Genomic DNA, 23095 nt, shown 5'->3' with positions numbered 1-23095 from the left:
CTCGAGCTGCAGGTGATTAACGCATTCTCCATTTCTTGCTAAAATGAAAAAAGGCCCTGCAACACTTTTTGAGCATAGTCAGAAAAGTCGGCTGATTGGTAGCCATCGCTCCTGAGAACACGTTAGCCAAATATTGTCACGACGTCAAAACAGAGGTCTTGCCGTAGAGACTGAGACACTAGAAGCAGGTCAATTTTTTTAATTAGAATGCGCAAGCGAGTTCTTCTTCTTCGTCCATTTCGTAGTTCTTCGTGGCACATGCACAACTGTCATCGTCTTTCTTGGGCAAGCACGTGACATTTGCCTCCCTCCGAAAGAAGCATCGTCCCGATGCGCAACTTAGGTGCTCTACCAGGCGTATGAAGTGGTCGTACGAAAACGGTAACCGGGAGCTAATTAACTCGATAAATACGGTTTCATACGCACGGCGTGCTTGACTTCGGGCAACGCTTTTGGCGCTTAGAACTACAATTAGTGTCGAGAACGACTTCGTAGTTCACGTCGTTCAAGCTTTGCGTGACGCTGTATGGACCAAAGTACCGTCTTAGCAGTTTCTCAGACAGTCCACGTCGACGTATCGGAATCCAGACCCACACTTTGTCGCCTGGTGAGTAGCTAACAAACTTGTGTCGGGTGTCGTAGCGTTGTGCATCTTGATGCTGCTGATAACAGATGCACACGCACGCGAGCTGTCTGGCTTCTTCGGCACGCTGAGTGAATTCTTCGGCGTCTACATGGATGTCGTCACCCTAATGCGGCAACATGGCGTCCAATGTTGTCGTGACTTCGCGACCATAGATCAGACTGAACGGTGTCATTCCTGTGGTTTCTTGTCGAGCGATGTTATAAGCAAAGGTCACGTACGGCAATATCTGATCCCAGTTTTTATGCTCCGTGTCAACGTACATACTGATCATGTCTGTGAGGGTCCTATTGAGGCGCTCCGTCAGTCTGTTTGTCTGCGGATGGTATGCAGTTGTTCTCCGGTGAGCTGTACCGCTGAGTCTGAGAACCGACTCCAAAAGCTCGGCGGTGAAGGCAGGTCCTCTGTCTGTGATCACTGTTGTCAGAGCGCCATGCCGAAGGACGATGTTTTCGATGAAAAACTGAGCGGCTTCTGCTGCTGTACCACGCTGCATAGCTTTAGTCTCCGCATAACGGGACAGGTAATCAGTGACCACAATAATCCATCTGTTACCTGTTACCTGTTGTGGAAGTTGGAAAGGGACCCAGGAAATCCATTCCAATCTGGGTGAACGGCTTTTCTGGTGCTTCGACTGGATGTAAAAGACCGGCTGGCTTGCTGGGAGGCGCTTTGCGTCTTTGGCAGTCGGTGCACGTTCGCACGTGATGGTTAACAACAGCAGGTAACTTTGGCCAGTAGTACTTGCATCGTAGTCGGCACAATGTTCGGGTGTAGCCTAGATGACCAGAAGTTGCTTCATCATGGCACGCTTCCATAATTTCTTTTCGAAGAGAGGCAGGCACGACGAGCAAGTGCGGGTTACCGGTTGGTGAGAAATTTTTCTTATAGAGAACATCATTTCGCAAGCAAAAAGATGGCAGTCCTCTAGCAAATAACCGCGGCACGTCTTTACGTCGTCCTTCTACATATTCAATGAGTGGTAACAGCTCAGGGTCACTGCGCTGATCTCGCGCAATAGTGGCCGTGTTGACAACTCCCGAAAATGCCGCGTCGATGTTTTCGTCATCAGGAGCGACAGTTTCTACTGCCGACCGTGAGAGACAGTCGGCGTCGGTGTGCCTCTTCCCAGATTTGTAGACGATGGTCATGTCAAACTCTTGAAGTCTTAGGCTTCAGTGCGCCAAACGACCAGATGGATCTTTAAGGTTGGTGAGCCAGCAGGAAGAGTGATGGTCGCAAACAACCTTGAAGGAGCGGCCGTACAAATACGGACGAAATTTGATGACTGCCCACACCACGGCGAGACACTCCTTCTCGGTGGTCGAGTAGTTCTCTTCCGTGCGAGAGAGAGCTCTGCTGGCGTAGGCTATTACTCTTTCACGGCCGTCTTGCCACTGCACCAGAACGGCACCTAGACCTACATTACTGGCGTCAGTGTGAAGTACTGTAGGGGCGTCCTGGTCGAAGTGCGCAAGGACTGGAGGTGTTTGCAAGCGTTGTCGCAGTTTATTGAATGCCATTTGCTCCTGTTCACCCCAAAAGAAGGGGACGTCCTCACGTGTGAGTCGTGTCAATGGCACCGCAATAGACGAAAAGTCCTCGATAAATTGCCGGTAATAGGCGCACAACCCTAAGAAGCGTCTCACAGCCTTTTTGTCACGGGGTGCAGGAAATTGCGCTACGGCGTCTATTTTGGCCGGGTCAGGTTGAACACCCTCGTGACTGACGACGTGGCCTAGGAAGCTGAGTTCGTTGAAACCAAAATGACATTTTTCTGGTTTTAAAGTCAGGCCGGCCGAGCGTATGGCTTGGAGTACGATGGATAGACGGCTGATATGTTCCTCGAATGATGCTGAGAATACAACAACATCGTCCAGATATACCAAGCATGTTTGCCACTTCAGGCCCGATAGTACGGTGTCCATGAGACGCTGAAAAGTGGCTGGCGCCGAGCACAACCCAAAAGGAAGCACCCTAAATTCGTAAAGGCCATCAGGCGTCACAAAGGCTGTTTTTTCACGATCTCTCTCGTCAGCTTCTATCTGCCAGTAGCCGCTTCGGAGGTCCATTGAAGAGAAATAGCGCGCATGACGCAGCCGATCGAGTGAATCGTCTATGCGAGGCAGTGGATAGACGTCTTTCTTCGCGACTTGGTTCAACTTGCGATAATCAATACAGAAACGCAAGCTGCCGTCTTTTTTCTTGACCAAAACCACAGGGGATGCCCAAGAACTTTTCGAAGGTTGTATGACGTCATCCACGAGCATCTTCTGTACTTGCTTCTGAATCTCCTCGCGTTCTTTCGGAGCCACAGGGTAGGGGTTCTGCCGAATCGGTCGCGTGTTGTCTTCGGTAATGATGCGGTGCTTGGTCAACGGTGTCTGCTGGACCTTTGACGTACGCGAAAAGCAGTCTTCGAATTGGTGTATAAGTCCAAGCAGACGCTTCCTATCAGAGGGCGGTAGCGTGGAGCAGATGTCCACCAACAAAGTTGTCGAGGCAGGGACTGTCGCGTCATCTGGTTGCAAAGCACAGCAATCCCCACTTGGTCTATATCATCGAAGTAGGCAATTGCAGTACTCTTCTGGATTTGACGGCGCTCGTTGCTGAAGTTCGTAAGGAGCACTTCTGCCTGTCCACCAGTAAGCGTTAGGATGCCTCTCGCGATGGAAATGCCTTGCATGAGCAAAAGAGCGACTATGTGATCCACTATCACATCCTCATAGGAAGGCCACCCACTGGACACAGACACAAGGCAGCAGGATCTCGGTGGGAGCGTCACATCGTCGGCTATTCGCAAACTGCCGCGTAGTTCGTCGCTGCTGTCGTCGACATACGGATGTGTGCAAAACGTCACCATACGTTGAGGGATGTTGATAGCGCCATGATCTCGAAGAAAATCCATGCCCAAAATTAGCTCTTTACAGCAGTCTGGCAACAGGACGAAAGTGGCCACGAAGCTAGAATCCCCAATGCGAAGTCGAGTGGTGCATTTACCCGTGGGAATCATCAGCTGACCACCAGCACTCCTTATGTGTGGCCCTGTCCACGGTGTCGTGACCTTTCTAAGGCGGTCGGCGAGTTCTTGTCGCATGATTGAGAAGTCGGCGCCAGTGTCGACCAGTGCTGTAACGTAATGTCCGTCAATGAAAACGCTAAGATCAGCACGTACAACTTCACCGGCATTAGTATTCGTCGTCGTATTCGTCGTGGTTGTCGTCATATCTTCTTGCGATGATAGGAGGAACTTTACGGTGTCTCGACGATTGGCAACCTTGCCCCCGGAGGTCACAGCAGTTAGTTTCCTCTGCGCGGGCTAGGCGAACGGCCTCTGGTGACGTCCGCGTAGCTCTGAGGGAAGTCACGGTGACGCGCAGGAGATGGAGATCGCCAGCGACGCGGTGTAGTTGCTTGGCCAGTCGACAGTTGATCGGCATCGTGGGCAGGGCGGTCTTCAGAGCGAAAAGAAGCGGGACGAGAAAAGTTCCCGAAGCCGGAACCGCTATGACGGCAATAGCGAGCAATGTGACTTGGTTCTCCGCAGCGGAAGCAAATAGGTCGACGGTCGGCCATGCGCCACAAGTCAGTTCGGCGAACTGGTGGTCGTCTCATGGAATCCCGTTGCCACCAGGGTACGGCCGCGGGTCGTGGCTGGAAGGGTGTCGCCACAAATGACGGTGGAGGACGACGGACCACATCAGCGTAGCTCGCTGGATGTGGCTCAGGACTTGGTGCCAGTGGTGTAACGGCTTGCCTCAACTCCTGGCGGACGATTTCGGCAACTGATGCGACGGGCGGTTGGGTAGGAGGGACGCAGAGGGCCCGAAGTTCCTCACGCAGTATTTCCCTAATCATTTGTTGCAGGGAACTTTCACACACGGCAGTGTTCTGAGCTGCAGCACTTACTGCCGTGTGATTCGGCAGGCGGTCAAAGTGTCGGTATCGTTGTCGCAGCGCGCTCGATGACAGTCGCCTCTCTTATGAATTCATCTACTGTTGTAGGTGGATTTCGTACGAGGCCCGCAAACACTGGTTCTTTGACACCCTGCATTAGGTGACACACTTTCGCCTCGGGCATGTCAGGGTCAGCTCGTCGAAACAGACGGATCATACCCTCTGCGTACATGGTGGCTGTTTTGTTGGGTTTTTGTGCGTGAGCCTCAATCAGTTGCTGTGCGCGATCCCGTCGGTCCGTATTGAAAAATGTGGCGAGGAGCTTTAGACGGAAATCTTCCCAAGATTAGAAAGTAGCCTAGTGGTTCTCGTACCACGCGCGAGCGCCATCTTCCAGGGCGAAATATGCATGGCCAAGTTTGTGCTGTTCGTTCCAGTGGTTAGATACAGCGACCCGTTCGAATTGTTTGAGCCAGTCCTCGACATCCTCCTACTCTTCCCCATGGAAAACTTCAGGAACGCGAGGATGTTCAAGAGTCACCTGGGAGGGAAGAGTGGTCTGCGATGGAAGGGTAGCTGTGGATGTGGTAGGAGCTGCCATGCTGGTTAGAGACGGAACAGGTACGGACTCCGGACTTAAGCCTAGTAGGCGCCGACTGAATCGGTGCACCGGAGTCATGACGAGGGGCTGGGTCTCTGGACTAGGTGAACGGGTCCGAGCAAGACTGTCCTGCATCCGGTTGTAGGCTCCAGCACCTCCACCAGTGTCACGACGTCAAAACAGACGTCTTGCCGTAGAGACTGAGACACCAGAAGCAGGTCGATCTTTTTAATTAGAACGCGCAAGCGAGTTCTTCTTCTTCGTCCATTTCGTGGTCCTTCGTGGCACATGCACAACTGTCATCGTCTTTCTTGGGCAAGCACGTGACAATATTATAGTACAGCACGTGGCCTGGAATTTACAATAAATTCTCAGCTAAACATTTCTCTCTCTCCTCTTGAAGAATACTACTATGAACACAAAAATCATCGCGTCATAGGCCAAGGTATCACGCCATTGGCTGATTTGAGCATGGTGCGCTTGGAAGTTACCAGGGCCTCTGCAAAAGGCCGCAACGTGTCTGCGCACGTGCACGATCGCACTGAAAAGCCACACGTTCGAAGAAAAAACAAAGAAAAGAGCTCGACATCATGAGGAATGCGTAATCTTTGCAACTCCTCTCGTACTGTACGGATTCTAAAAAGCCATTACATGGCTACTTGGAAAAGTGCTGCAGGGCCTCTTAACAGTACCGGGAAAATGTTGAGGCTGGTCGAGTTTTTTGGCGCAATGTGGCGCAATATCAATAAATTTAAGCTTTTACTCAGCTTGGTGCGACAATGAGAAATTGTATCCAATTGGCACAGCTTTTGCATCCTTGGCACAGTCACAAAAAAAAATAAATAAATGGTAGATTCCACATAAAGTGGGAACCGATGATAGGCGAAGCATGAATTCGGAAGGTTGATATGTCACTTTAAAATCACCACAACGTTATGAGGCGCATGGATGTTGTAAACAGAAGTGAGAGTGTTATGTGCACTTACGTATCTAGATAAGATGCAAAGATATTATTTATAGTCGTGTAACTTAGGCACCACAAACGTTTGTGATACCAGCCCAAGCAGTGGTAGGCATGTAAATTATGTCGCACATGACTTCCTTGCCACGATTATCATGTTTGTGCCTGGGATTTGTGTTCATCGTCGATTCACGTCACGTAATGCCAAATTTGGTATATGTGAAGCTAGAAAAATGACCGCGAGCGCGCTATGACCGTAGCATGTAGTCATGTTTTACATGACACTAATATCTTGATTAGCATGTTTGGATGTGTCACTTTTGTCATCTATTCATATCATGTAATAGCAAATTCAATAAATGTGAAGCTAGCGAAAAGGCCACGTGTGCATCATGAGCATGGCATGTAGTCATGTTCTTATATCACACACGTCATGATTATCATGTTTGCACCAGTAATTTACCTTGGTCATCAATTCACGTCATGTAATACCAAATTTGGTATATGTGAAGCTAGTGAAATGGCTGCGAGCGCGCTTTGAGTGTAGCATGTAGTCATGTTTTACACGACACGAATGTCATGCTTATCATGTTTCGACGAATCATTTACCTTCATCGTCCGTTCGTGTCACATAATACCAAATTTAATATATGTGAAGGTAGCGAAACGGCCACGAGCGCATCGTGAGTGTGGCATGTAGTCATGTTCTTACATGACAACCATGTCATGATTATCGTATTTGCACCACTCATATACCTTCGTCATCAATTCACGTCACATAATACCAAACTTTGTATATGGGAAGTTAATTGATTGATTGATTTTTGGTGTTTAACGTCCCAAAACCACCATATGATTATGAGAGACGCCGTAGTGGAGGGCTCCGGAAATTTCGACCACCAGGGGTTCTTTAACGTGCACCCAAATCTGAGCACACGGGCCTACAACATTTCTGCCTCCATCGGAAATGCAGCCGCCGCAGCCGGGATTCGATCCCGCGACCTGCAGGTCAGCAGCCGAGTACCTTAGCCACTAGACCACCGCGGCGGGGCTATATGTGAAGCTAGGAAAATGACCGCGAGCGCACCATATGTGTATGGCATGTAGTCATGACTTGCATGACGATTTCCATATTAGAACCTGCCACTCATGTTCGCCATACAGTGACGTCATACCATTCCAGTTTTGCAATATGTCATGTGAACAAAACCACCACAAAAGCAGCAAGACTAGGACATGTAAATCATGACATTCATATGATTTTTATGTTATGACTAGCCATTTATGCTCTTCATACAGTCATGTTATGTCATAAAAATTTCAGTATAGATCCCATCATCTAAACGGCCAGGACAGCTAACAGCCGTAGGCAGCTAGATAGATAGATACATAGATGGATAAATAGACAGATAGATACGCTCAAAGTTGCTGAAGTTTGCCAAGAAATGCTTCACATTTAAAAAAACATGCTGTAGCCTTATCAAATGATCATCAAATGCACTCTTTGGTGTGCGGCAATGCCTCGCACATGCATGGAATCTTTTGTCCCGCATAATCTTAGATTTAGCCTCCCCCCTGTCCTCTCCACACCTTGACATTCAGGGTGTCTCTGAAATACATTTTGGCTTGCAGAGTATTTGAGTTGATCTTCTCCCTATGAGCTACAAACTGCACGAGAACATTAAAAAGGCCAATTTGTTGTTGCTTGCCGGTTAGTGAAGTGAAAAACACAGCGCCCGATGACTTCGTTATATTGTATGGAAGGGTGCTGCACCATTAACTAGTGTTTTCACATTACGTGTATGCAGAATGCAACACTGCAGTGAAGATATAACTCACGACCTGCTGCTAAGACACACCTGGAACGAAACAGCCAGTAATTCATTGCAGAAGCACAAATAATTCGACACAACAATGAATAGTTCCATCTACAAACTAAGGAAAGGTTTAAGTTTGCAGAACTCAGTTTCTCTACATTTTCAGTGGAATAAGAAGGCACACGTGTTTAGCCCACAGGAGCAACACTCTCTTTTGATGCTGGCTCACAGTCATTAGGGCGTTGGGGCAGCTAGAAGTGGGCAGGTTCGAACAACTTAAAATTTTGACAAATATAGTACATATATAATATTACATGCATGCCAGCACACACACATGCACACTGATGTATTATACCCTATACACCGCTTGGGTTATGTGCCAGCCTTAGTGGGGTAGATTTTTCACTGAATTATTCCATCAGTTAAATTAAAAATACTAATTCACATGCCAAGAGAACAATTATAGTATTAGAAAAAAGAAAAATTTTCGCACCTAGAATATAGAACTTAGTGAAGTTGGCAACAACTACATTATATCAAGGTCACATAGTGCTTATAAAATCAATTTAATCAGAAGCATTTATTATTAACACATGGGACACAACAAGCAGTATTTTGAAACTTGCTTTATTTAATGTAAAATGGAGTCATTGAAGACTAACATCAAACTTGCCAAATGAGGTTAGTAAAGGTGTTGTCTCATACTTAAACCTTGAAAGGGTAGTACTTGTGGCTGCTGATCCTGCACACACAAAAGAAAAAATAAAGTACAGACAAAAAAAAAAAAAAGCTGTGAAACAAGCCACGTGAGATTACATACTTGAATGCTGCACTTTCAAAACTATATCCTGCAAGCCTGCAGTAATAGCCAAGTGAAAAAGCGTGGGAGTGCAGGTGGCAGCTCCAATGATAGCTTCTACAGAACTTGGTGCATACCTTTGGCATCATTTACACAAAACATTTATATGTATAAGTCGCCAATTATTAAAATTTAGTAGTTGAGTAGAGTAGAAAACAATACTTAAATGTGTGTAAAGGTACTAATTGTAGTCAGAAAAGAATCTTGTTGATTAAACTATACTTGAGACAAGTACTTTGTCATCCTACTTTATTGGAAAAAAATTCACCTTTAACCCACTAAGGCACAGATGTAAATGAACTACAAATACTCGCAATGCCCATAGACTGTCGCGCCGCCAAGCGGAATTTGGGAGCATCCTCTTGAGAATGCAGCAAGCAGATGCTCCCTTGTTCCACTGTGCTAGCCTCACTGTTACCCCGTTAGCAAGAAATGAACACTAGCACTTTGCATGTTTCCCCCATCAATAAACAAATCGGAACATCCATGATACAATAAAATCTAATTCGTTCTTGCACCACACGAAGTTGAAAATACGTGGCAACCCGCACTTTCGATGATAGCCCTTAGTAGAATACACATATCAGCTTTGTGAAGTTTTCTGTAGCCACGTAGGTTAGTTAATATCGCCTGACCGATTTAGTCAAACTCAACATGTTTTACTTGTATATTGCATTCGTCAGTGCTCTTGTAGTGCATGAATCCCATTCATTGTACGAGGGAAGTTGCGTGGGCTCGCACTTTGCAGTCTCAAATTGGCCAGCGCTGCGCAGCTTGTTGACAGGATGGCGAAATGTTCTCTGTGCAGTGTGGTGACGGAGTGTTGTTGGTGTTGTCAAGTTGTTCGGCAAGAGGAAATTTATTGGATCACTTGCAGCAGTAATGTTGAAAAAACGTGGTTTTAATGATGTTACATGTAACACAATTACTGTGGATATTATGGAGCGCCGCATGCTGCCAACATGCTCGAGCTCGACCAATGAAGCGAAATGATAAGAGCGATGAAATGTGCAGTTATGGATACAATTCACTCATCTCAACTTCTCCTGAACTACCGGTACCTTCCGAACGGCGATTTTGTTCAACGAATTTTTGCAATTACGAAGTTCCGAAAAACATACCTGCGTACTCTTTCCGATATTCAATTTCGATTGTGCCGATCGAACCTGCAACATCCGAGTGCAGTGAATGACGCACGGCTAGAGTCTGAGCATAGCTGTGACACAGGTGCTATTTATTCAGAAGTTGCTTGCGCTCAGTTGAGAAAGCATCTCTATGTTTTTGACAGCACAAGTAATGAGGACAGCATAATATGTTTGCAAGCCATCACCACAAACATTTGGTCCTGTGCAGCAGCGATGACACTACTGGCTAGCTGCCTGCTGCGGCAAGTCCTTCAGGCAGGCTCTGTACATACTACCTCGAAGCGCCGTCAGTTCATATGTAAACTCAAGTTTGTGCAGTTTTCTGTAGCAAACACAGAATGTTGCAAAGCATCGTTCATGCACGGTAATGGAGCTGAAATATTATTCTCACATTGCGGCAAATAATCAGGTGGCCAGCTTTCTTGGTTTTGGAAAGTATCTTGGTCTCATATATATTTCAGTGCTGCTCATGACTTTATTCGGTGGAAGTAGCACGGTTCGTACGTTCACTTGTTCTATATGTTCCTATGCTAACAAAACGAGTTAACCATCCTCCAGGAGCCACCTTGAATCGTACAGCGTGCCATCTACAGTTCGTGGGCATCCCAAATATTTCTTCTCAACGTTTTACAAACTAGCATCATTTTGAAAATTTTTTCTTTGACTGCACCAGTCTTGTGAACCCGCCAGCTACAACTTGTAAGCTTCAGCACATGCCATAAGGTAAGTAGTTAAAATTTAATTCGTGAATTATAGTCATTATTATCACTCCAGTTTCTCATGAAAGTAATGTCTGCTTCTTTGAGCAATCTAGCTCAAGAACTTGAATTGTGTGATAAAATTAAAAAAGTATAAAAATGGCACATTCACTCCTGAACACACACTCACATTCGTGCAGCCAAAATGCCTAGTATTATAGTTCAGTAGGGTTGAGAGCTGGGCTAGTTGGTGAGACATCATTTAACCATATGGTGTAGTAGCGCAAAATTTCACGGGGACGAAGAGGACAAGAAAACACGACACTCGCTACACTCGCAACTAATTTTTATTTCAGAAGCAGCACTTCATATATAACCCATAACCCTAGCGACACAGAAAAGAACTACAAACACTGAATCATTGCCAACAGAAGCCATTGCGCAGACTCAAGCTAAAGTACACGGCAGTTAAGCTTAGACACTCTTATAGATGACATAACTAAAAACAGCCCTGGGTAACATCAAATCTAAAAAACCAAAAAAACCAAAAAAATCTTTGCGGGAATTCACACGTGTTTGAAACAAAATTTTTTGAAACGACAAAAAGGAGAGTATGACACATGCAAACACTGATCTCAATAAAGTCCTTCGAGGTAGCTGGCTTCTTGGTTACTTAACGAAACCGATGACTGACTAGAGAAATTGTCGAAGCCTTTCACATTAAAAAAAGAAAAGAAGGATGCATTAGTCAGTCATCGGTTTCGTTAAGTAACCAAGAAGCCAGCTACCTCGAAGGACTTAATTGAGATCTGTGTTTGCATGTGTCATACTCTCCTTTTTGTCGTTTCAAAAAATTTTGTTTCAAACACGTGTGAATTCCCGCAAATATTTTTTTGGTTTTTTGGGTTTTTTAGATTTGATGTTACCCAGGGCTGTTTTTAGTTATGTCATCTATAAGAGTGTCTAAGCTTAACTGCCGTGTACTTTAGCTTGAGTCTGCGCAATAGCTTCTGTTGGCAATGATTCAGTGTTTGTAGTTCTTTTCTGTGTCGCTAGGGTTATGGGTTATATATGAAGTGCTGCTTCTGAAATAAAAATTAGTTGCGAGTGTAGCGAGTGTCGTGTTTTCTTGTCCTCTTCGTCCCCGTGAAATTTTGCGCTACTACACCATATGGTCAAATGATGCCTAGTATTATGCGCGTTTGCTAATATGCTGTATGTGTTTTGGTTTCATGACTGTGTGGTTGTGTGCACGAGTGAATGCGCCACCTTGGTGCTCGTTTAATTTTATGCCAAAATGAATTACTGACTAGATTACATCTAGTTCTTTTAGAGTTAAATTATGATACCTACGCGTGATGTTCTAAGAATTTTCGGCAATTTATGCAAGAACATCCAGGGTGCATCATGTATTGTCTGAAATACGTTGATTTGTTAGCGTTGCTGTGCAAGTCGGTGGTAAAGACAAAAAATGCCAGCGAATTAAATTGTCTTGCACAGTGCACACATTTTAAAATGTTTGTTGATTAAAAATTATTAGAATGCTTCTAAGATTTGTTCAGTGTCTGGAACATGATTAACAGCAAACATTTATAGAAAACAAAAGCTCATAATTTCAAAACTTGTTGACACAGAAATTTTATAATATAGTGATAATGGTACATTGAGCTTACCATGAAAGAACAAGGAATCTGTGGTCTCTATTAAAACCATTAATTGTTTTCATTTCTTTTTGTGTGAGCTTGAAGTCGAACACCTTGGGGAATATGCAACCAACAAAGAGGAAAGAAAGGTCATTAAAATATTTAAATGCCACTCATGCAGGTATGAAACCCTCTGTTGGAAAAAAAATTTCACTCTGCTTTAAAAGCTGGAGAGAAATCAACAAATAATTATTAGTGAAAGCAGCGTGTTATTGAGCCAGCACAATATTCATAGGCACCCAGAAGTTTACAGTGAAGGGCCTTAGAGATACTTTCAGGAACATTTAATGCACAGCACATTACTTTAAGAATGAAGCAAGTGCTAGATAGTGTACGGAGTAAAGACATACTGCAAACCTCCAAGTTTTCTCATGGTTACAGATGTGACATTACAGTCAAGCTTTGCTTTAATAAAAGGCACATAACATGCTAATGAATATGAATTCTTAACCTACGAAATTTAAAACCTCCCAATAAACAAAGCATCTTACAAATGAATATGAAGGATGCTTTTTTTTTCATAATTAATTGCAGATATTCATTGGTCATTTCATCCAACTTGGGTCTAAATCTGGTGATGTGCAACATTGCCTGCTGTGAAAATTCAAAACTCCCAGCTGTCAGCCCTCTGTATTGCAACAGAGCTATTGTACCATCCACGAACATATGATACTATACAAAGCACTCAGCATTCAAGGCATATATTCCTATAACCAGAGGCCGAGATGAAAAATGGGAGCTAGGGTAGGAAACAAGTCCAATACAAGCAAGTGGTGTATTGCAACTTGTCTCCATGCATGCAGACAGAATGAAAATTTCTGAGTTACAACAATACGCATTATTATAAAAGCATACATACATTAAAGTTGGAGATGATCCTCTCTTTCGTCACACTTTTTGGTATGACAATCACTCCTCTTTCAATCTGGTACCGAATCAAAACCTGGAAAAAGAAAATTTATGAGGCTGATGCTGTTTCCTGCATGGAATGCAACAACGTTCCTATCTGGTAACATTACATTATGGTCCACTGTTAAATGGGTAAGAGATATTCTCTGTTTCCTCCACTTGAAAGAACACTAAAGAGAAAAGCTTTTTTTTGCATATTAGCGAACTACAATTCCACAATACTGAGAACATCACTCTCACCACGAGAAGGCGCTTGGTAAGGTAGAAAATGCATGAAAAGGAAATGCGGGTAGCAATGCCACCTTGAAATTCCTGCATCAAATGCCTAGACGTCATAGATTTTGATGGCGTTTACTAGATGATATGTGGTTCCTAATTGGTAAAAATGAAGTAGTAGTGGAACCCCTTTATAAGGGGCACTGATATAAGAGACTATTGTGCCTACAGTGAAATACAGGTTGATAAGAAAATGCATACCAGGTACCCTGCTTATAAGAGACAGTTGATAACAACATCATCAGCCTGACTATGCCCACAGCAGGACAAAGGCCTCTCCCATGTTCCGCTAGTCAACTCGGTCCTGCGCTTGCTGCTGCCACTTTATATACGCAAACTTCCTAATCCCATCTTCCCACCTAACTTTCTGTCTCTCCTTGACTCGCTTGCCTTCTCTGGAAACCCAGTCAGTTACCATTATTGACCAACTGTTATCCTGGCTATGCGCTACATGCCCAGCCCATGTTTATTTCTTCTTCTTGATTTCATCTACGATATCTTTAACCCCCGTTTGTTGCATGACCCGCTCTGCTCTCTTCTTTTCTGTTAAGGTTACACCTATCATTTTTTTTTCCATCACTTGTTGCGTGGTCCTCAATTTAAGCTGAATCTTCTTTGCAAGCCTCCAGGTTTCTCCTCTGTAGCTAGGTACCGGCAAGATGCAGATGTTATATATCTTCCTCTTGAGGGATAGTAGCAATCTACCAGTCATGATTTGAGAATGCTTGCCGAATTTGGTCCACCCCATTCTTAAGCCGCGTTCACACTGAGCATTCCAGCCGCCGAAAGTGCTCCGAATTCGGTTCGGCGGCGGCGAGATCCGCCGAAAGGGCCCTTTCCACGCCGATCGCTCTCGGACCGATTTTTGCGGCGTCTGCCGCCGAATCGGTCGCCGCTGACCAATAGGAGCGCTCGTCAAGGAATTTTGAAAAATGGCGCTAAGCCCTACTCACTTGTTATGCCGCAGTGCACGTAACTGAATGTTGAAACCAACGGGAGTTTAACCTACTCTGTGCCTACTTCGCCTCCGTATTTCGTGAAAGAGGTGACCGAGCTTGCTGTTGGCGTGACCGAGCTTGTTGCGGTCTTGCAGAGCAAAACGAACCCACCAACGCTGCTGGCGTCGGTGGTTTTTCTGCTCTTTGTGCATTACAAGACAGCCACTTGCCAGCAAAGTAAGCAGTACTGTCTTTTCTTGCTTCTTGCGTACGAGAATCGTCAAGTATACACCTCTGGATAGCGTAGTAGCGTTTACGAGCCGTGACAACAACCGGGTGACAGCGCATCCATCCCGTGTTTGCCCCGTGGTAGATGGCATATTCGGCGGCGCGGGGCGCGTCCAGTGCGAACGACACTGCGTTTCGGCGGCAGGGGAATTTCGGTCGCTGTAGAAAGCGGATGTTTCAGTGTGAACTAGGCATTATTCTTCTAGTTACTTCCATCTTGTGGTTCAGCTCCGAGGTTATTACCTGTCCTAAGTGACATAGCCTTTTACAACTTTAAGTGCACTGCTACCTATCTTGAAGTGCTGTTCCATCCATGGTTGTAGTACATTACTTTCATTTTCTGCAGATTGAAGACCTACCTTCTGCTCTCCCTGTCTAATTCAGCAATCATGAATTGCAATTCATCCCCTGAGTTACTCTGCAATGCAATTTCATTCGCGAAGCGTAGGTTGCTAAGATACTCTCCATCAACTCTTATCCATAAGTCTTCCCAATCTAGGCCTCTGAAAACCTCCTGTAAGCATGCAGTAAATAGCATTGAGGAGATTGTATACTCCTTCCTCACACCCTTCTTGATTGGTATTTTGTTGCTATCTTTATGGAGCACTATGCTGGCAGTTGATCCCCTGTAGATTTCTTCCAGGATGTTTATATATGCTTTATCGACGTTCTGATTCTGCAGTGCCTGCATGACTGCTAATATTTCTACTGAATCAAATGCCTTGTCATAAACTATGAAGGCTATGTATCGTGGTTGGCTGTACTACTTGATTAATAGTAAGAATGTGGCCGATTGTTGCGTAGCCTGTTCGAGATCCGGCTTGTTCCTTTGGCTGATTGAATTATAATGTCTTAATTCTGTTAGCAATAACCTTTGTAAATAGCTTGTGTACGATGGAGAGCAAGCTGATTGGCCTGTAATTCTTCAAGTCCTTGTCATCTCCTTTATTATGTATTGAGATGATGTTAGTATTCTTCCAAGATTCTGCTACTCTTCCCGCCAGGAGACACCTTGTAAACAGAGTGGCTAGTTTTCTAACACAATCTGTCCTCCATTTTTCAGTAGATCTGATGTTACCTGATCCTCACCAGCAGCTTTGCCTCTTTGCATTCCCTCCAAGGCTTTCCGGACTTCTTACATCATTACTGGTAGGATGTCATCTGGATTACTGCTAATTCTTACATTATGGTCGCGGTTGTCCCGGCTACTGTACAGATCTCTGTAAAACTCCTCTGCTATTTTAACTATCCTATCCGTATTGGTAGTCTCTTAATGCATGCATCTGGTTTTTGCCTATTCCAAGTTTCCTCTTCGCGGCTCTGAACCTTCCTGCGTTTTTTAGAGCGTGTTCAATTCTCTCCATGTTTTACCTTCTTACATCGGAAACCTTACGCGTATAATTCAACTTCTACTGCGCTTCCAGTTCCATTTTGTCGGTTGTGTTTGAAGCTTTCATGCTTTGACTTTTTTTAACGAGGTTCTTCGTTTCCTGGGACAGCTTGCTAGTGTCCTGTCTAACTACCATACCTCCAACTTCCACTGCACACTCCGTAATGATACTCGTCAGATTATCATTCATTGCATCAACACTAAGGCTGGTTTCCTCAACAAGAGCTGAGTATCTGTCCTGACGCAAGACTGAATTCCTGTACTTTCCCTCTCAGTGCTAGCTGATTGATTGGCTACTTGCGTATCAGTTTCTGTCGTTCCTTCTTCAAGTCTAGGCAAATTCAAGACCTTCATTACCATTCTATAGCCACTGAATTGTACCTTACCGAGCACTTCCACATCTTGGATAATGCCTGGTTGTGCAATCAGCATAAAGTCTATTTCGTTCTTACTTTCGCCATTAGGGCTCCTCTATGTCCACTTCTTGTTCACCCGTTGTCGGTAAAAGGTATTCAAGATCCGTAAATTATTGCGTTCTGTGAATTCAACTAATAACTACCCTCTGGCATTTCTAATACCGATGCCATAATCTCCTACTGCCTGGTTTCCAGCCTGCTTCTTCCCTACTTTAGCATTGAAGTCGCCCATCGGTATAATATACTGTGTTTTTACTTTACTCATTGCCGATTCCATGTCGTCATAGATGCTTTCAATTAGTGCATAATCATGGATGGATATAGATGCATAAGCCTTCATACCTTCATCTTGTATATCTTAATGAGTTTAATTATGATACCCTTTCATTAAGGCTATAGTATTCCTCTATGTTACCAGCTATATTTTTGTGGATAAAAAACCCCACCCCCAGTTCTATTCTGTCAGCCAAGCCACGATAGCAAAGAATGTGCCGATGCTGTAGCACTGTATAGTAGAGCACCGCACGGGATGATATTTTTGGCTTGGGCCCAGTCCGGCCTGGCCTGAAAAATCAACGTTCCGGCCCGCCCAAGCCCGGCCCGGTGTTTTTAAATACGGCCCGTACCAGGCCCGGGCCCGAAAGGTTTGGGCCCGACCCGGCCTGTTTTAGCTAAATATGCCTTCGGCATAAACGAAGCACTGTCCCATCTTCGCTGATTGTGTAGACACCTGCGGCACACAAGGTAACTTCTAAAGAGTGTTTTGAGAACTTCTTTCAGGGCCACAACTAACTTTTCCTGCGTATATTTACGGTTAATTGCACCTGTAACACTTTCGGGAAATAATTTTAGAGCAATATGAAATAAAATCCGAGTCATAGCTGGCTTTTTCATCTATACTAACCCCGCTACCTTATTTTTGCATCTCAAAAAAAGACTGCAAAATAGAATACCCCCATAAAGTGGAAAAAATGCCAGACATTTCTACTTACACTATATACAAAGTGCTTATGAGCTATGGCTATTGAGTTAATATAGCAAGTCTCCTGCAAATTTCGTTTGTTGCTCGGAGGAATGAAAAAAAAAATTGCCTCCAGCATCTCCCCACGAAAGGAACCCAAGTACAGTAAAACCTCGTTAATTCGAAGTCACTGGGGCTGCGAGAAAGCTTTGAATTAAGCGTGTTTTCGAATTAACAGAACATACAAAAAGTGGGATGCAAGGAACTTGTAAATATTCAAACTAATCGGTGCTCGTCGTGAGCTGTGCCGGCTAGCTTGTGGCTCCGAAAGGTATGTTTTCCATCAATACCTGGTCTCTATTTTGACATGAACATGGAGGAAGGTGGGCCTCGCTGCTGCTACTGAAAAAAAAAAAAAAAAAAACGCAGTCGTGATCGATTGAAATGTGCGCCTGCAGAAACAAGACATCTTCACTGCAAAACAGTAGTGACACGCGGGCAGCATGTCACCTGCTCCTCGCTTCGTCAGCACGCCATAATGATGCGACCATTCGCACATTCTTTCCATTATAATTATAAATTTATTAATGACCAGTATGACAAAGATCACGATGTATTTTGGCAGGAACAAAATTATCTTTGAAACTTTTGAACTTAGTTTTCGAAGTAGGTGTTGCTGGCAAGAACTGCGCCCGCAGTGCAAAGACGCGAATTGCTGGAGCAACCGGCAATCGGAGGTTCGAATACATCGCGATTAGCGCTAAGCTTTCTTTATTAATTTCTTTACAATCCCAGAAAGAATAGGTAAAGCATGACGCGGTGACGTTGCGAGAAACATGCTATAAGCTGCCCGCGTGTCACCGCTGTGTTGCAGTGAAGCACAGCTCGTTTTCCGCAGACGCACGTTTTGGTTGACCACGAGACTGTTCTTTCTTTGTTTTTTTTTTTTGCACTGGAAGTAGCGAGACTGGGGTGCTTAAGCTGCCACTCATTATTATCAATACATTGCATCGCCTTGTGGCAATCAATGGCCGTCGTTTCCGCGGATTCGCGGCGAAATCGGGATCTGGAACTGGCACATGGCAACCAAATTTTTCGAATTAACCGGACTGGTGCCAGCCACCGCTTCAAATTATTTACCCTAGCTTACATTGGAAAACACGGGCCCACAGAAATCTTTTGAATTAAGCGGGATTTCGAAATAACAGAGTTCGAATTAACGAGGTTTTACTGTAAGTGCATCACACAGTGGGGGGTGCTTGTCATTGTTGCAAGAGGTTTGACAACATATGCGACGGGATTGTCTCATTCTTTATGTCATGAATAGCTAGTCATAATTAGTTATTTGGGTCATCACGCGAGCACCCAGACGTGATAAATAGATAGATAGATAGATAGATAGATAGATGTAGGAAGGTAGGTAGGCAAGGAAAGGCAGGGTAGGCAGGGCGAGCGGGCAGGCAGGCAGGCAGGTTGGTAGGTAGGTAGGTAGGTAGGTAGATACCCAGGCTAATGGTGCTTACAGCACGCAAAGGAATGCTTCGCAAATTAAAGCCACGTATCCACCAAACACAACTCGACAAGCCAAGTGATAGGTATTCTTAGAATTTTTAACAAACATATGGTATGCAGTGCACGCCGCCCCCTCATGTCGTGATAATGCAGCAACTATGCAGCTTGTGAAACTATGCAAGGCAAGCAAGTTGGACCTCTGCAGACACAAAGCAGAGATTAGCTAAGCACGTACAACCTGTATACATTAAAATTTTGCAAGACACAGGGGTCATATCACAACTTTTGATCCGTTTTACTTTTTCGTTTGATATCCAAAAACTGCAGACGCTAGGGGAAGGAGTTTGAAAGAATCGAAAAAATGCTCGGTATGGGGTGTCACTGGAGCCTTTGGAAATTTGTGCAATCAAATGTGTTACTACAGCCGTGACAGTACACCTTCATGTTACAAAGGGTGCAGCAGCAAATCATCATCATAATCATCACCTTCTTTAGAGCTTTTACTGACTTTCACTGTGGGAACATTTTTACGTTAGTTTGTTGAAGCGCAAGCGCCATATGCTTGTGCTTTGACGAATTAGTACACTTATAAATAACTGACAAAATATGGCAAAGATGAAGGAGGCCGTATACGATGCAAATTCTAGTTAGGTATTATTAGTTAATTACCAGGTGCTACATACATGAAGCTGCCTCGCTAGCACATCACATCGGCAGCATTGGCATTGATAGGCGCGCCTGGGATAAGAGTCACTCCGCATTATGAACTTCAAGTGCATGAAAAACAGCTCCTGATATATTAATGACTCATTAGTCGTGTCTAGCAGTCTACGAAGTCACGCAGCTGGAAATGGGCGCGGTGGGCGAGAGAGCGTAGCTGCATGGTCGAAAGTTTTCCCGAGATAAGCGTATGTACTAAATACGCTACTCTAGGCAATGTATCGTTGAAGTTGCAGCAATACCACCTCATAAATCTTTCATTAACCGGTACTCAAAAGCGTCTTTCATTCAATGGTGTAAAGTCATATTAAGGGTTTTTTAAGCATTCCGATGGAGCAAATTGCTAGATGCCTTGTATTGTGCCATTACTGTGCAGGCTAATGAACTAAATGTGTTCTCAATTGTAACGTTTGAAATAGTATGTGTCCCATCGCTACATTAAACCCCACAAAAGAAAGTAAAACAGCATACCCTTGCCATTATTGAGTTTTTTTTATTGAGTTTTATTGACATAAAAATAGTGTACAGTATACAACAGTGTAAAAAAATGGATCTGAATCCCTAGCCAAAGGCTAGTTGAGATTCATTCAAAAAAGTAATTTAGAAAAGGGCATGTCATTTACACACAAAAGAAAGTTTACAAATGCAAGTATTTTACACATGGAGAACTGAACATAACGTAATGAATTTACAGTGCTTGGCGAATGATCATGATCATGGATGCAGGCAGAAAAAAAAAGATAAAAAGAAAGGTATGTAAGGCATCGTTTGAGAACATTTGGCTGGAAATGAATGTGACGGATATGAATGCGACGGATATGAATGTGACCCGGACCTAATTCGGGCCTAAGGCCCGATGCTTCCAGGCCCGAGCCCAGCCCGGGCCCGATCCAACAACCCCTTACCCAGCCCAACCCGGCCTGCAGGCCGGGCTCGGGCTTTCAGGCCGGCGTGGGCCTGGGCAGTGCTAGACTGTATAGGCCTCATCTGTCTTCCTTATCCCATTAGGCCCAATAGCTTTATCCCAATAGCTTTATCCCAATAGCTTTATTATATCCCATTTAACACGATGACTTGCTCCTTGAATAGCACAGCTAGACTTTTCTCACTAGATAAGGCTCTAGCGTTAAACATTGCCAAGCTCAGGTTCCAATGGCCGCCAGTACGGACTCTGAGATTTTTAGCACCCTCTGCTGCGTCGCAGATCTGACCGTCGCCATGGTCAGTTGCTTTGCAGCCACTGAGGACTGAGGGTTGATTGGCATACCCACATCTCATATAAAAGACAATAATTGCTGCCCGAAGCATGCCTCTTATCATCATCATATCAGCCTAAGTACGCCCACTGCAGGGCAAAGGCCTCTCCCATGATCCCCCAACCAACCCAGTCTTGTGCTTTCTGCTGCCACATTGTACCTGCAAACTTTTTAATCTCATAAACAAGTTCAACTGACAACTGTTCCTTGTGCTCTGAGGGGCCATAGGATTAACATACCGATTTTCAGAATACTTCGTTGAGCCAATCTTATTAAAATATGAAAAGTACACTTTAAAATCCGTGATGTAACATGCAAAGATCTGTGTGAAATTTAAAAAATAAAATTTGAACGTCATTTTTCGCACAATTAATAAGCATATTATGGTAAAATTAACAACATTAGATTTTTAAAGGTACTATTTATTAATCTAAGCAGATTTAGTGTTCTACTTTGTTGTCCCTTTTTAGGCTCAATTCACAAGCAAAAAGTTGTTGCTGGCATTGCCAAGATGTTCCCTAGAAAGTTCAAGAGCGATATTCTATCGTGCCCAGTAAGCAGCCCATTGAAATCAAGACAGGGCATGTAGATGTGCAGTCATTGCTCGGTGGGGTGACTGAGCTTGCCAAGGCAGCGGAGGGGTGGAATAGTTGGTTGCAGGTGAAGTGTGCATCTCCCGATTTAGTAAGTGCGACTGTTAATATTTAGTAAGTGTGGCTATTACTATTAGTAACAGCAGTGCCAAAGTTTGTAAAAAGTAGTGAGAGTGTGCTATCTTGAGAGTAATGATTAGCGGTTCCAAAAGGTGGGTGAGGTGTGCTGGAGGTGCCGCAGTTGAGACCCTCAACTGTCTCCACTGTCGCACCTACAGCAGAGTCGCCAGTTCTGCTTATAGTAAGCAGACTTGGTATCTTTTTTTTTGTTAACCGAGTAGCTAGTCGAATTTACTAGTCACTTGTCACGCTTTTTTTGGCTTATCGACTCGTACAAGGGTCGCACTTTTTTTCCGTGATTTTGATGGGATGCAACCCTTTCACGAAAGTGAGAAATTTTCATACAATTTTCGTTCCACGTATAAAAAAGCCTATTTATTCACACAATATATCTAACGATGGAATATCTGGCATCTAGCTGCGGACACCCTCGCTAGATCTCTTCACCACTATCGCTGCTTGGGTTCGGCTCATCGCCACTGCACGGGCCACCCACATGTTTGTGTGTCCAATTGTCCCCAGTGTCGCCCATTGCATTGGGAATCTCACTGATTTTGAAACTCTATACAATAATTTCTGCGGACACCGCATGCCCACGATTAAAATCTAAGAGCACACCAGCTGAAGTGACACCATCCTTAGTCATTCAGTCGGCGTTTTCTCATGCTGGCCCACTGCCATACATTCAGAGTACTGTCATCTGAATTCTGCCTTAAACGACCTATTAATAGACACATCTGGTGGTTGCAGTATGCTTGTTAAACCACTGGGAATGACCGTCAGATCCAAAAACTACCTTTCACACAGTGGTTCTCATGACATGCGCTCTATGCGAGACGTGACGACGCTGCTGTTTTCTGGTGAGATTTTTTTAAAATTTGGATTGCCAAGTTGGGGAGAGTGAACCTTGCATGACCACGGCCCTCAGTCAAGTGCATACTGTGGTTAATGTAGTGCTCATCACAATCACTATTAGCATGCTTGTTGATGACTGTGGAGCCGAGCATCGAAATCAGACATACTGTGGGAGTGAAAAATTAAATGTCAACCATGCACTGGCAAAAGCACAATGAACGCAGTGCAGACTACCCTGGAGATCATGTTAAAAAGTACATATGTGCTTTCGTTTGTAGTTGTCTATATTTCTACTGTACAAAGTGACGACAGTTTTATTTCACCTTTCCTTCATATTTGCACAACTTTTTTTTAATTCAAAATATTTTCAAGTAACACTTCTGGCTCTTTTTCTTTTAATGCGAAAGTCACACAGCTTTATGAAGCTGCTTTATGAGAGCATTATGGGAGCTGCTTTTAGGATGATTATTCGCTTTTTAGCTTGGCAGCATCTGGCAATGCTGATCTCTCGGCCTCCAAGAGTTTAATGTTGAAGCT

General features: G+C 44.4%; 1 protein-coding gene across 4 annotated transcripts in view; it reads right to left on the bottom strand.

Annotated features, from left to right (window-relative positions):
- Positions 1-8527: 8527 nt before the first annotated feature.
- Positions 8528-23095, bottom strand: part of LOC119161267 (aldo-keto reductase 1B) — a 50479-nt gene continuing 35911 nt past the window's right edge. For 3 of the 4 annotated variants that reach the window (XM_037413655.2, XM_037413654.2, XM_037413656.2), the window contains 3 exons: positions 13184-13267; positions 12295-12377; positions 8528-8661 (listed from right to left, as the gene is read on the bottom strand). In XM_037413655.2, coding sequence (XP_037269552.2) covers positions 8625-8661; positions 12295-12377; positions 13184-13267 — 204 coding nt within the window. In that variant the 3' untranslated portion in view covers positions 8528-8624. Of the gene's footprint in view, positions 8662-9899; positions 9945-12294; positions 12378-13183; positions 13268-23095 lie in introns of all 4 variants that reach the window. The other variant, XM_075879623.1, reaches the window with a different exon arrangement.

Source organism: Rhipicephalus microplus, chromosome X (assembly GCF_043290135.1).
Source record: "Rhipicephalus microplus isolate Deutch F79 chromosome X, USDA_Rmic, whole genome shotgun sequence".
Classification (NCBI taxonomy): Eukaryota; Metazoa; Arthropoda; class Arachnida; order Ixodida; family Ixodidae; genus Rhipicephalus; species Rhipicephalus microplus.
This window is presented reverse-complemented; position numbering and strand designations above follow the sequence as displayed.